We start from the raw sequence: 13188 nt of genomic DNA, 5'->3' as shown, positions 1-13188 counted from the left end.
GCCTTGTTACATTGGTCCCAGCTCTCTGCAGGTCATTCACTAGGTCCCCCCGCGTGGTTCTGGGATTTTTGCTCACCGTTCTTGTGATCATTCTGACCCCACGGGGTGGGATTTTGCGTGGAGCCCCAGATCGAGGGAGATTATCAGTGGTCTTGAATGTCTTCCATTTTCTAATTATTGCTCCCACTGTTGATTTCTTCACTCCAAGCTGGTTGGCTATTGCAGATTCAGTCTTCACAGCCTGGTGCAGGGCTACAATTTTGTTTCTGGTGTCCTTTGCCAGCTCTTTGGTCTTCACCATAGTGGAGTTTGGAGTCAGACTGTTTGAGGGTGTGCACAGGTGTCTTTTTATGCTGATAACAAGTTTAAACAGGTGCCATTACTACAGGTAATGAGTGGAGGAAAGAGGAGTGTCATGATCTCCATGGCCAGAGAACTAGCATAAGCCTCTATAGGAACAAGCTCTTGGAAGATGTAACTATACTGACCATGAACTAAACCTACCGCATCATCTAGAAGTAGCCAGGTAGCATGTCCTACTTTTTATCCCTATATGCCCAGCGCCGGCCGGAGAACTAAACAATGCTAGCAGAGGGAAATATAAGACCTGACTCACCTCTAGAGAAATGCCCAAAAAAAGGAGACAGAAGCCCCCCACATATATTGGCGGTGATATGAGATGAAACAACAAACGCAGCAGGAAAATAGTTTTAGCAAATTTGAGGTCCGCTTTCTAGATAGCAGAAGACAGAAAGCATACTTTCATGGTCAGTAGAAAACCCTAACAAAACACATCCAGAAATTACTTTAGGACTCTGGCATTAACTCATAATACCAGAGTGGCAATTCCTGATCAACAAGAGCTTTCCAGACACAGTAACGAAACTGCAGCTGTGAACTGGAACCAAAATACAAAAACAAAACATGGACGAATGTCCAACTTATCTAGTAGATGTCTGGGAGCAGGAACAAGCACAGAGAGGCTTCTGATAACATTGTTGACCGGCAAGCATCTAACAGAGAAGCCAGGTTATATAGCGACACCCAGATCTAATCAGAACAGGTGAACAGGGAAGATGATGTCACAAGTTCAATTCCACCAGTAGCCACCGGGGGAGCCCAGAATCCAAATTCACAACAGTACCCCCCCCTCAAGGAGGGGGCACCGAACCCTCACCAGAACCACCAGGGCGATCAGGATGGGCCCTATGAAAGGCACGAACCAGATCAGAGGCATGAACATCAGATGCAGTGACCCAAGAATTATCCTCCTGGCCATATCCCTTCCACTTGACCAGATACTGGAGTCTCCGTCTGGAAACACGGGAGTCTAGGATTTTTTCCACAACGTACTCCAACTCACCCTCAACCAACACCGGAGCAGGAGTCTCAACGGAAGGCACAACCGGTGCCTCATACCTGCGCAATAACGACCGATGAAAAACGTTATGAATAGAAAAGGATGCAGGGAGGTCCAAACGGAAGGAAACAGGGTTAAGAATCTCCAATATTTTATACGGACCGATGAACCGAGGCTTAAACTTAGGAGATGAGACCCTCATAGGGACAAAACGAGAAGACAACCACACCAAATCTCCAACACAAAGCCGAGGACCAACACGACGGTGACGGTTGGCAAAAAGCTGAGTCTTCTCCTGGGACAACTTTAAATTGTCCATCACCTGCCCCCAGATATGATGCAATCTCTCCACCACCGCATCCACTCCAGGACAATCCGAGGATTCCATCTGACCGGAGGAAAATCGAGGATGGAACCCCGAATTACAGAAAAACGGGGAAACCAAGGTGGCAGAGCTGGCCCGATTATTGAGGGCGAACTCCGCCAATGGCAAAAAAGCAACCCAATCATCCTGGTCAGCAGACACAAAACACCTCAGATATGTCTCCAGGGTCTGATTAGTCCGCTCGGTCTGGCCATTAGTCTGAGGGTGAAAAGCAGACGAAAAAGACAAATCTATGCCCATCCTAGCACAAAATGCCCGCCAAAATCTAGACACAAATTGGGTTCCTCTGTCAGAAACGATATTCTCAGGAATACCATGCAAACGAACAACATTTTGAAAAAACAGGGGCACCAACTCGGAAGAAGAAGGCAATTTGGGCAGGGGAACCAAATGAACCATCTTAGAAAAACGGTCACACACCACCCAGATGACAGACATCTTCTGAGAAACAGGCAGATCTGAAATAAAATCCATCGAGATGTGTGTCCAAGGCCTCTTAGGAATAGGCAAGGGCAACAATAATCCACTAGCCCGAGAACAACAAGGCTTGGCCCGAGCACAAACGTCACAAGACTGCACAAAGCCTCGCACATCTCGTGACAGGGAAGGCCACCAGAAGGATCTTGCCACCAAATCCCTGGTACCAAAAATTCCAGGATGACCTGCCAACGCAGAAGAATGCACCTCAGAGATGACTTTACTGGTCCAATCATCAGGAACAAACAGCCTATCAGGCGGACAACGATCCGGTCTATCCGCCTGAAACTCCTGCAAGGCCCGCCGCAGGTCTGGAGAAACGGCTGACAAGATAACTCCCTCCTTAAGAATACCTGTGGGGTCAGAGTTGCCAGGTGAATCAGGCTCAAAACTCCTAGAAAGGGCATCCGCCTTAACATTCTTAGAACCTGGTAGGTACGATACCACAAAATTAAACCGAGAAAAAAATAATGACCAGCGCGCCTGTCTAGGATTCAGGCGCCTGGCGGTCTCAAGATAAATCAAATTTTTGTGGTCAGTCAATACCACCACCTGATGTCTGGCCCCCTCGAGCCAATGGCGCCACTCCTCAAACGCCCACTTCATGGCCAAAAGCTCCCGATTCCCAACATCATAATTCCGCTCAGCGGGCGAAAATTTACGGGAAAAGAAGGCACAAGGCCTCATCACGGAGCAGTCAGAACTTTTCTGCGACAACACTGCCCCAGCTCCGATCTCAGAAGCGTCGACCTCAACCTGAAAAGGAAGAGTCACATCAGGCTGACGCAACACAGGGGCAGAAGAAAAACAGCGCTTAAGCTCCTGAAAGGCCTCCACAGCATCAGGGGACCAATTAGCAACATCAGCACCCTGTCTAGTCAAATCGGTCAATGGCTTAACGACATCCGAAAAACCAGAAATAAATCGACGATAAAAGTTGGCAAAGCCCAAAAATTTCTGAAGACTTTTAAGAGAAGAGGGCTGCGTCCAATCACAAATAGCTTGAACCTTGACAGGATCCATCTCAATGGAAGAGGGAGAAAAAATATATCCCAAAAAGGAAATTCTCTGAACCCCAAAAACGCACTTAGAACCCTTGACACACAGAGAATTAGACCGCAAAACCTGAAAAACCCTCTTAACTTGCCGGACATGAGAGTCCCAGTCATCCGAAAAAATCAGAATATCATCCAGATACACTATCATAAATTTATCCAAAAAATCGCGGAAAATATCATGCATAAAGGACTGGAAGACTGAAGGGGCATTAGAAAGACCAAAAGGCATCACCAAATACTCAAAGTGGCCCTCGGGCGTATTAAATGCGGTTTTCCACTCATCCCCCTGCCTGATCCGCACCAAATTATACGCCCCACGGAGATCAATCTTAGAGAACCACTTGGCCCCCTTTATGCGAGCAAACAAATCAGTCAGCAACGGCAATGGGTATTGATATTTTACAGTGATTTTATTCAAAAGCCGATAATCGATACATGGTCTCAAAGAGCCGTCTTTTTTTGACACAAAGAAAAAACCGGCTCCTAAGGGAGATGACGATGGACGAATATGTCCCTTTTCCAAGGACTCCTTTATATATTCTCGCATAGCAGTATGTTCAGGCACACACAGATTAAATAAACGACCCTTTGGGTATTTACTACCCGGAATTAAATCTATAGCACAATCGCACTCACGGTGCGGAGGTAGTGAACCCAGCTTGGGTTCTTCAAAGACGTCACGATAGTCAGACAGGAACTCAGGGATTTCAGAGGGAATAGATGATGAAATGGACACCAAAGGTACGTCCCCATGAGTCCCCTTACATCCCCAGCTCAACACAGACATAGCTCTCCAGTCAAGGACTGGGTTGTGAGACTGCAGCCATGGCAATCCCAGCACCAAATCCTCATGTAGATTATACAGCACTAGAAAACGAATAGTCTCCTGGTGATCCGGATTAATACACATAGTCACTTGTGTCCAGTATTGTGGTTTATTATTAGCCAATGGGGTGGAGTCAATCCCCTTCAGAGGAATAAGAGTTTCCAAAGGCTCTAAATCATACCCACAACGATTGGCAAAGGACCAATCCATAAGACTCAAAGCGGCGCCAGAGTCGATATAGGCGTCAGTAGTAATAGATGACAAAGAGCAAATCAGGGTCACAGACAAAATAAATTTAGACTGTAAAGTGCCAATGGAAACAGATTTATCAAGCTTTTTAGTACGTTTAGAGCATGCTGATATAACATGAGTAGAATCCCCACAATAGAAACACAACCCATTTTTCCGTCTAAAATTCTGCCGCTCGCTTCTGGACAGAATTCTATCACACTGCATGCTTTCTGGCGTCTTCTCAGTGGACACCGCCAGATGGTGCACTGGTTTGCGCTCCCGCAGACGCCTATCGATCTGAATGGCCATAGTCATGGACTCATTCAGACCCGCAGGCACAGGGAACCCCACCATAACATCCTTAATGGCATCAGAGAGACCCTCTCTGAAAGTAGCCGCCAAGGCACACTCATTCCACTGAGTAAGCACAGACCATTTACGGAATCTTTGGCAGTAAATTTCAGCTTCATCTTGCCCCTGCGATAGGGACATCAAAGTTTTTTCTGCCTGAAGTTCCAAATGAGGTTCCTCATACAGCAAGCCCAAGGCCAAAAAAAACGCATCCACATTGCGCAACGCAGGATCCCCTGGTGCCAATGCAAAAGCCCAGTCTTGAGGGTCGCCGCGGAGCAAGGAAATCACAATCCCAACCTGCTGTGCAGGGTCTCCAGCAGAACGAGATTTCAGGGACAAAAATAGCTTACAATTATTTCTAAAATTCTGAAAGCTAGATCTATTCCCTGAGAAGAATTCCGGCAAAGGAATTCTCGGCTCAGATACCGGAGCATGAATAATAAAATCTTGCAAATTTTGTACTTTCGTGGTGAGATTATTCAAACCTGCAGTTACACTCTGAAGATCCATTATTAACAGGTGAACACAAAGCCATTCAAAGATTATAAGGAGAGAGAAAAAAAAGAAAGACTGCAGCATAGACAGACTGGCAAGTGATCCAATTAAGAGCACAGGAAAAAAAAAAAAAAAAAAAAACTCTCAGCAGACTTCTTATTTCTCTCCTTTCTCAGCCAAGGATTTTAACCCTTTAGTTGGCCGGTCAAACTGTCATGATCTCCATGGCCAGAGAACTAGCATAAGCCTCTATAGGAACAAGCTCTTGGAAGATGTAACTATACTGACCATGAACTAAACCTACCGCATCATCTAGAAGTAGCCAGGTAGCATGTCCTACTTTTTATCCCTATATGCCCAGCGCCGGCCGGAGAACTAAACAATGCTAGCAGAGGGAAATATAAGACCTGACTCACCTCTAGAGAAATGCCCAAAAAAAGGAGACAGAAGCCCCCCACATATATTGGCGGTGATATGAGATGAAACAACAAACGCAGCAGGAAAATAGTTTTAGCAAATTTGAGGTCCGCTTTCTAGATAGCAGAAGACAGAAAGCATACTTTCATGGTCAGTAGAAAACCCTAACAAAACACATCCAGAAATTACTTTAGGACTCTGGCATTAACTCATAATACCAGAGTGGCAATTCCTGATCAACAAGAGCTTTCCAGACACAGTAACGAAACTGCAGCTGTGAACTGGAACCAAAATACAAAAACAAAACATGGACGAATGTCCAACTTATCTAGTAGATGTCTGGGAGCAGGAACAAGCACAGAGAGGCTTCTGATAACATTGTTGACCGGCAAGCATCTAACAGAGAAGCCAGGTTATATAGCGACACCCAGATCTAATCAGAACAGGTGAACAGGGAAGATGATGTCACAAGTTCAATTCCACCAGTAGCCACCGGGGGAGCCCAGAATCCAAATTCACAACAGAGGAGACTCTTAAAGAATAAGTTACAGGTCTGTGAGAGCCAGAAATCTTGATTGTTTGTTTCTGACCAAATACTTATTTTCCACCATAATATGCAAATAAAATGATAAAAAAAAACAGACAATGTGATTTTCTGGATTTTTTTTTCTCAGTTTGTCTCCCATAGTTGAGGTCTACCTATGATGTAAATTACAGACGCCTCTCATCTTTTTAAGTGATGGAGCTTGCACTATTGCTGACTGACTAAATACTTTTTTGCCCCACTGTATATGCAAAACATATTGTAGGCTGTTGTGGGCTGAAATGCGTTGTTTTGATCTCATTAAAGTGTCCTAATAAATTTGTTATTGAGCAAATTATCTCAACTTCAAACTATCCTTGTCCTCCAGAAGTGCCAAAAAAGGAAAAAATTGTATTTAGCACCATAGCTAGTATATGTAAGGAGAGGAAATGATAACAGTAGCTGCAGCTGAGAGCAACAATGCTGTATGTTCCCAGCCAGCATGGAAAGAGTCCATAACCCTTTCAGCACCGATGGAAAGGACATTTAAAATAGGACACGAATCACGCCGTCTCTAAAGAGGACCTGCGATTCATTACCTGTAGAGACCGTCTAACTCCAGGTCTCCGAGGGGGACATGACACCCTCGTGACAGGACAAGAGAGTTCCAGTTTCTACATAGAGCAGAGAAAAGAGAAGAATTATCTGGGTAGAAAGGCAAAATGAGCAATTGTAAGTGCACAGTGATATATAATATGATGACTGCAATATAATAAAAGGATACAATTTTGCTGGGAGTATCTCTTTAAATAGCACGCTCACTGATGCACCATCTTTGTCCTCCTTCCTGTGAAGCCAAGCCTGTGGCTGAGCTTCATAAGAGAACATCATTTTCACTACATACTGCAAAACTGTGGTATTGCATTAATATGGTAAAACCGATGAAATGATCGCAGGTACAAATCTCTTAAAGGGATTAAAAGATAAAGTAAATACATTAAAAGTTTTAAAAACATGAAAAAAACAACAACTTTGAATAATTTCATTCTTCTCAATTAAAAATAAAGAAATAATGATACCATAATAATAATAATATTAATAAACAAATGTGGCATCACTGCATTTGTTAAGTTAATCGCCTTAAAGAGAAAAAAATGCCAAGCACTGTAGATTTTGGGTCGCCGCAGCTCTGCCAAAAAATGGAATTGAAAGCGATCAAAATGTCATATGTATCCCAAAACTCTATCAATAAAAATGTGAGCTTAACACACAAAAAACAAGTCCGCACACAGCTCCATGGACTAAAAAAATTCAAATGTTACCAAAAAATTGCAAAGCAATTTTTTATTTTTATCTACGAATTTTCAAACAAAATTTCTGGTACTTAAATAATAATGGAAAAAAAATAACTGGTGTAAAAGCTTTGATGAGTCTGCTTCTTGGTCTTTAACCTATTTTGTAACTTTTTAGTCCAAAAAGTTGCACATTTAGCAACATTTTGTAAGAATTGTGCAAAACAAATTAGGCATTCATAAAATCACTCTGGATGGGACCGGAGTACTTTTGCTTATAAATAAATAGCTAATTCTTGAAAATTTGCCAATCATGAATCAGGTAAAATTATATGGAAACCCCAAAATCTGTCCACACTGGCAAACTAAAAACAATGGGACAAACATATATATATAAAAAAAAGAGATTAATAAGTATTAGGCAAAAAATCAAAAACAGGCGTAAAATGCCAAAAAAAAGACCAAGAAACAGCACAAATGTAATGATGAGTCGGGTCCTTAGACTTTTTACATCTGTATTCCACAGGGAACAAATAGATTATGATAAAATTCCGATATATTAGCAATGCCCTGTCCTGATGCAGTCAGCTTCACCATTGTAGAGAGTTCAATATAATCAGATCAGTTAAATTTGCAGACAGAAATAGGGAAATTTAGTCAAATTGAGAAACTTCGATGAAATGTAGGAAAAATTGCAGAAGTCGTGGAGTGTCGCAGCTATACAGGCCTGCACCTATGAGATTCAACAGTTTTTCTACAGGGGTTATTTTTTTTTAGTTGGCCTGCAAATGGCAATGAGAAAAATATTGTAACGTCCATTGTCTCTTTTTGCTTAAATTTCTCATATCCGAGTACTTCATGGTAATATATACTTAGAATTTATCAATTTATATTTATTTCTGTTCAGGGCCATCAAGGACAGCCAGGACCCCCAGGACCACCTGGACCTAAAGGAGAAAAGGTAAAAGAGTTCTATAATTTCAGAAGTCAAGACAGGTTGTGCCCTTATAACATAATTAATATTATAAATCGCCTTATGGAGACGATACACTAGAATTTGGATTTATGTTGGGGTCCTAAATAAATCCCGAACTTCCAATAGATATAATAGAATTCTCAAAATGGCGGTGATCAGGCCCCGATCCGTGGTCTATTGTATTAGTCCTGGTGGACAAGTTGCCTGGTTGTCTTTGCTAAGAGGTTAGTGTTTTAGATCTTAACTTTGTGATGTCTTCACTGCACTACCAGCTTGGGGTAGTAAATCTGATCAGATGAGAAATGATTTTGCTATTCCTCCCAGTGAAAATGGTGGAAGCCAGTGGCCGTTCTGGCATTTTTGCCATTTTCCTCAATAGATCACTTTTGGAATAACTGAGTGTGTTAGCTGCGTCAAGCATGTGCACCGTTAAAAGGAATGTGTCATCAGAGGTTCATAACCCTATCTATATATTTTATATATTATAATTGTGTGAAAAAGTGTTTTCCCCTTCCTGATTTCCTATACTTTTGCATGTTTGTCAGACTTAAATGTTTCAGATCGCTTAACAAATTTAAACACAGGTGCTTCTCACAAAATTAGAATATCAACAAAATGTTAATTTATTTCAGTTCTTCAATACAAAAAGTGAAACTCATATTATATAGAGTCATTGCAAACAGAGTGATCTATATCACGTGTTTATTTCTGTTAATGTTGATGATTATGGCGTACAGCCAATGAAAACCCAAAAGTCATTATCTCAGTAAATTAGAATATAACACCAGCTTGAAAAATGATTTTAAAATCCAAAATGTTGACCTACTGAAATGTAGGTTCAGTAAATGCACTCAATACTTGATCGGTGGACTTGCTGGTGTGTTTTGGATTGTTGTCCTGCTGCATAACCCAAGTGCGCTTCAGCTTGAGTTCACGAACAGATGGCCGGACATTCTCTGTCAATATTTTTTGGTAGACAGAAGAATTCATGGTTACATTTACTACAGGATGTCTTCCAGGTCCTAAAGCAGTAAAACAGCCCCAGAACACCACACTACCACCATCATATTTTACTGTTGGTATGATGTTCCTTTTCTGAAATGCTGTGTTACTTCTATGCCAGATGTAATGGGACATATATACACACTAGTTGCTTTGATATCTCCCATACACGAAATACACACACAGAAAGATTCCTCCTGTTTTTCTCTTGGGTAGTACAGATACATTTAGAAAAGTGATACAGAAATACTGAGCAGTGTAGCTGTGAATCCAGCCCTGAGACAAGTAAGCTAGGATCTGCACAATCTGTTTCTTGCTCTCCTCCTTTCCACTACAGACTTCAATATTTTGTGTCATCTTACACCTCAGTGTGCTGCCAATTTGTCTTGCAAAATTGAATTGAGCTTTTTTTTATTTTTTTCAGACTGCGTGATGAGTGTAGGATGGGGGGAGGGAAAGAAGTGGCTCATAAATGGAGAAACACACAGACTTCTCTAATAAGAGAAGGTTTCTTCTATTCCCTTGTACTGCCGATTCATGGAAAGCTTGTTGAAGAGCACAGTTTCCATTTAATCAATTGATCATTGTGTGATGACACATTCCTTTTAAGACACTCTTTAAAGAATATGCCAATGTTGAATGATGGTATAGTTTTATCTCGGACTGAATTTGTATGTAAATTAGTCTATATACACATGCATTTAGTCATTGTTTTTGGTCGTTGCTTTTTTGAGGTTTGGCCCTGATTTCTGGCTGTGGGCCAAAGCAAGTGTCTAAGGGTCTTATGGAGCAGTATATAAGTGTAGAAGGTAATATAGGGTTTTGTTATTGCATGGGTGTCCCCACAAATATAGTTAAACACAAGTGGTGCCTCATGTTATTCATAAATATTAGTAAATTGGAAGAATCGGGCACTAGATAAGATTTTTACTTTCTGCATAAATGGCAATACCTAAATGCAATGTCACTTGATGAAAAAAAATATCGCCCAGCCAATTTATTTGGCTTTTCCAAAATACAGAATTTTTTGCAAAAAAAAATTTAAGTAAATAAAAGAAAAAATGGAAAAAGTACGGTCGCACATTTTAGTAAAAAGTGTATTTTTTGCATTGCAGGGTTATCCCGGAGAAGACAATACTGTAATTGGACCACAGGGATCCCCAGGTGAACCAGTAGGTTTTTCCCTAAAGCATTTTTGTTTCAGGAGCTATATCCTCTTCTGTAAGGCCTCAGTTTTATATAGTCATCACTAGGTTGTACATTTGATCATTCAGATTAGGTTATGATAAGATTTTAGGATGCCTATTTAATGCACAATTGCAAAATATGTGCAGTGCTGGCGTCATCAATCACTGACATGATGTCTTAGGTCACCGAACATTAGAGTACAGGCAGCCACGGGAAGCGTGAAATGTACACGTTCTGTTCACAGGTAAATAAAGTCCAGCAAAAAGTTTTGCAGGACCCTCTAGACGCTGCTTGTTGGGACCCCAGCAAACCTTGTCCATCTGCCACCATCCCTGGCCCCTCTACTGATCAGTAGGCCTGGCTCAACGTCATGCGTGTGTTGTGCAGCCCCTACTTATCAGTAGAGGCGCCGCGATGCCGGCAGGTAAGAAGAGGCTTCCAGGGCTCCTACCCTGTACTAGCTTCCTGCACATCTTTTCCCTCAACTCTATTCATTTTGATTACTAAGCCAGCCCCCTTCTCTCTATATATCGGCTAGGACATAAGCAGGATATTAGATGGTCACTTTAGGAATAATGGACCTAAACGTATGAAAAATCGGTCCGAGTCTCCCTGCCGAGAGTCGCACGAGTTTTCTCTGTATGGTCATCCTTGTGTAATGCGATGATGCGATTTTCTCGCACCTATGTATCCGTATGACACCAGTATGGCTTTACGTTCTCACTGATTTTCCCCATTGAATAAAATTGCTAAATGGGCTGAAATGAGGAAAATGTGTGCGTATTTGCGGCAAGCTAGACAAATGCTCCGTGTGGCATCCCAGTTTTTCTCGCACCCATAAGCTTGCATTGGCGAGTCTCGGGCGATATACGCGTACAATCGCATCGCACTCGCCGCATTCTACGGTCCTAATATGATCTGTTGTATTTCTCTTTGTGCCATAAATATGAAAGGATACTTGTCGCATGAATCATGATGGCCTTTCTATGGGCAGCATGAATTGGAGACCGGCTCAGCATTACAGATATTTGTTTTTCACTCTGAAGAACGGTGGCATTTTGCAGAAAAGCATTGCCGGAAGGAGTAAGTAATCCAGAAGATATATCCCCGCAGGTTTCTCCCTGATTGCTGGTTCACTGGTCTCTTCATATGTGTGTATTGAATTACAAATTTGAGGACTTAAAGGCATTGGAGGGATACATTAACTATTAACAAATTTGGGAGAACCCCAAATAAACCTTCACTAAAAAGACGAAACATTAACATTTATTAATTATATTATTAAACAATAGGTACGGTATGTAAAATGTATGTCCCTAATCTGCCTGTATTTCTTTATACTTTTATTGTTATATTGCTTACCACTAGCTTTTAAAGCAAATTTGGTAGCACCCCGGGGTGCCAACCTCTATGTGGCAGAATAGGAGATAGAATTAGCTAGCGGTAAGCAATATAACATTAACAGTATAAAGAAGTACAGGCAGATTAGGGACATATATTTTATATACCGTAACTATTTTTTAATAATATAATTAATAAAAATTAATGTTTAGGCTTTTTAGTGAGGGTTTGTTTGGGGTTCTCCCCAATTTGTTAATATGTGTGTATGGGGCGAGACCCGTCAGTGTAGCTGAGCGAGCAGAGAGGAGCCAGCGGGACCTACCCCCATAACAAGTCTCCTTACCCCGGCCTGAGCTTTCAGCTATGTTTTTGTAATGCCGGAGTCGGTCTCTGATTCGCCGTCTGTGACAGGTTCCCATTAATGATATGCATGCTCTATGATGAGAGTTTTTCTTGAATTAATCGATGCTCACATTATCAGTGGTCAACACTACACTAACATTCACCGTTCCGTGTAGGGTCCTCCCGGAGAACGTGGAGACAGGGGCGAACCTGGAGATGAAGGCTACAAGGTAATTAGGAGCAGCCCTGTGCCCCATTCCATATATCAGCAGAATAATAACCTGTAAGAATAAAACGTGACACAATCTGATCTATTTTCCAGGGTATAATTGGTATAATTGGACCAAGAGGAGCCATCGGACAACAAGGACCACCAGTAAGTTTCCAAAATTGCTCAATGGTTTTTACTGGTCTGAAAAAAAAAAAATCACATATATGACTGGTTTTAGACAAAACATGGCCCTGTCTGTTATGGTTCTCAATGGCAAGAGAACATAGCCCAGCATACATAGGAACTAGCTCTTGGAAGGATGGAAACTTAAACTGACCATGAACTAAACCTGCCGCACAACTAACAGTAGCCGGGTAGCGTAGCCTGCGTTTTATCCCTAGACGCCCAGCGCCGGCCGGAGGACTAACTAATCCTGGCAGAGGAAAATATAGTCCTGGCTCACCTCTAGAGAAATTTCCCCGAAAGGCAGACAGAGGCCCCCACATATATTGGCGGTGATTTAAGATGAAAATGACAAACGTAGTATGAAAATAGGTTTAGCAAAATCGAGGTCCGCTTACTAGATAGCAGGAAGACAGAAAGGGTACTTTCATGGTCAGCTGAAAACCCTATCAATACACCATCCTGAAATTACTTTAAGACTCTAGTATTAACTCATAACATCAGAGTGGCAATTTCAGATCACAAGA

At 41.9% G+C, this 13188-nt stretch overlaps 1 protein-coding gene across 1 annotated transcript in view; it reads left to right on the top strand.

The window, feature by feature from the left end:
* The window catches only part of COL24A1 (collagen type XXIV alpha 1 chain), a 256293-nt gene that overhangs the window by 213959 nt on the left and 29146 nt on the right, over positions 1 to 13188 (top strand). Inside the window, exons 41-44 of the mRNA XM_077278882.1 lie at positions 8326 to 8379; positions 10512 to 10568; positions 12444 to 12497; positions 12590 to 12643. Coding sequence (XP_077134997.1) covers positions 8326 to 8379; positions 10512 to 10568; positions 12444 to 12497; positions 12590 to 12643 — 219 coding nt within the window. The remainder of the gene's footprint in view (positions 1 to 8325; positions 8380 to 10511; positions 10569 to 12443; positions 12498 to 12589; positions 12644 to 13188) is intronic.

This window comes from Ranitomeya variabilis, chromosome 8, assembly GCF_051348905.1.
Source record: "Ranitomeya variabilis isolate aRanVar5 chromosome 8, aRanVar5.hap1, whole genome shotgun sequence".
Classification (NCBI taxonomy): domain Eukaryota; kingdom Metazoa; phylum Chordata; class Amphibia; order Anura; family Dendrobatidae; genus Ranitomeya; species Ranitomeya variabilis.
The sequence above is the reverse complement of the archived record's forward strand: the minus strand, read 5'-3'. Positions and strand labels throughout refer to the sequence as shown.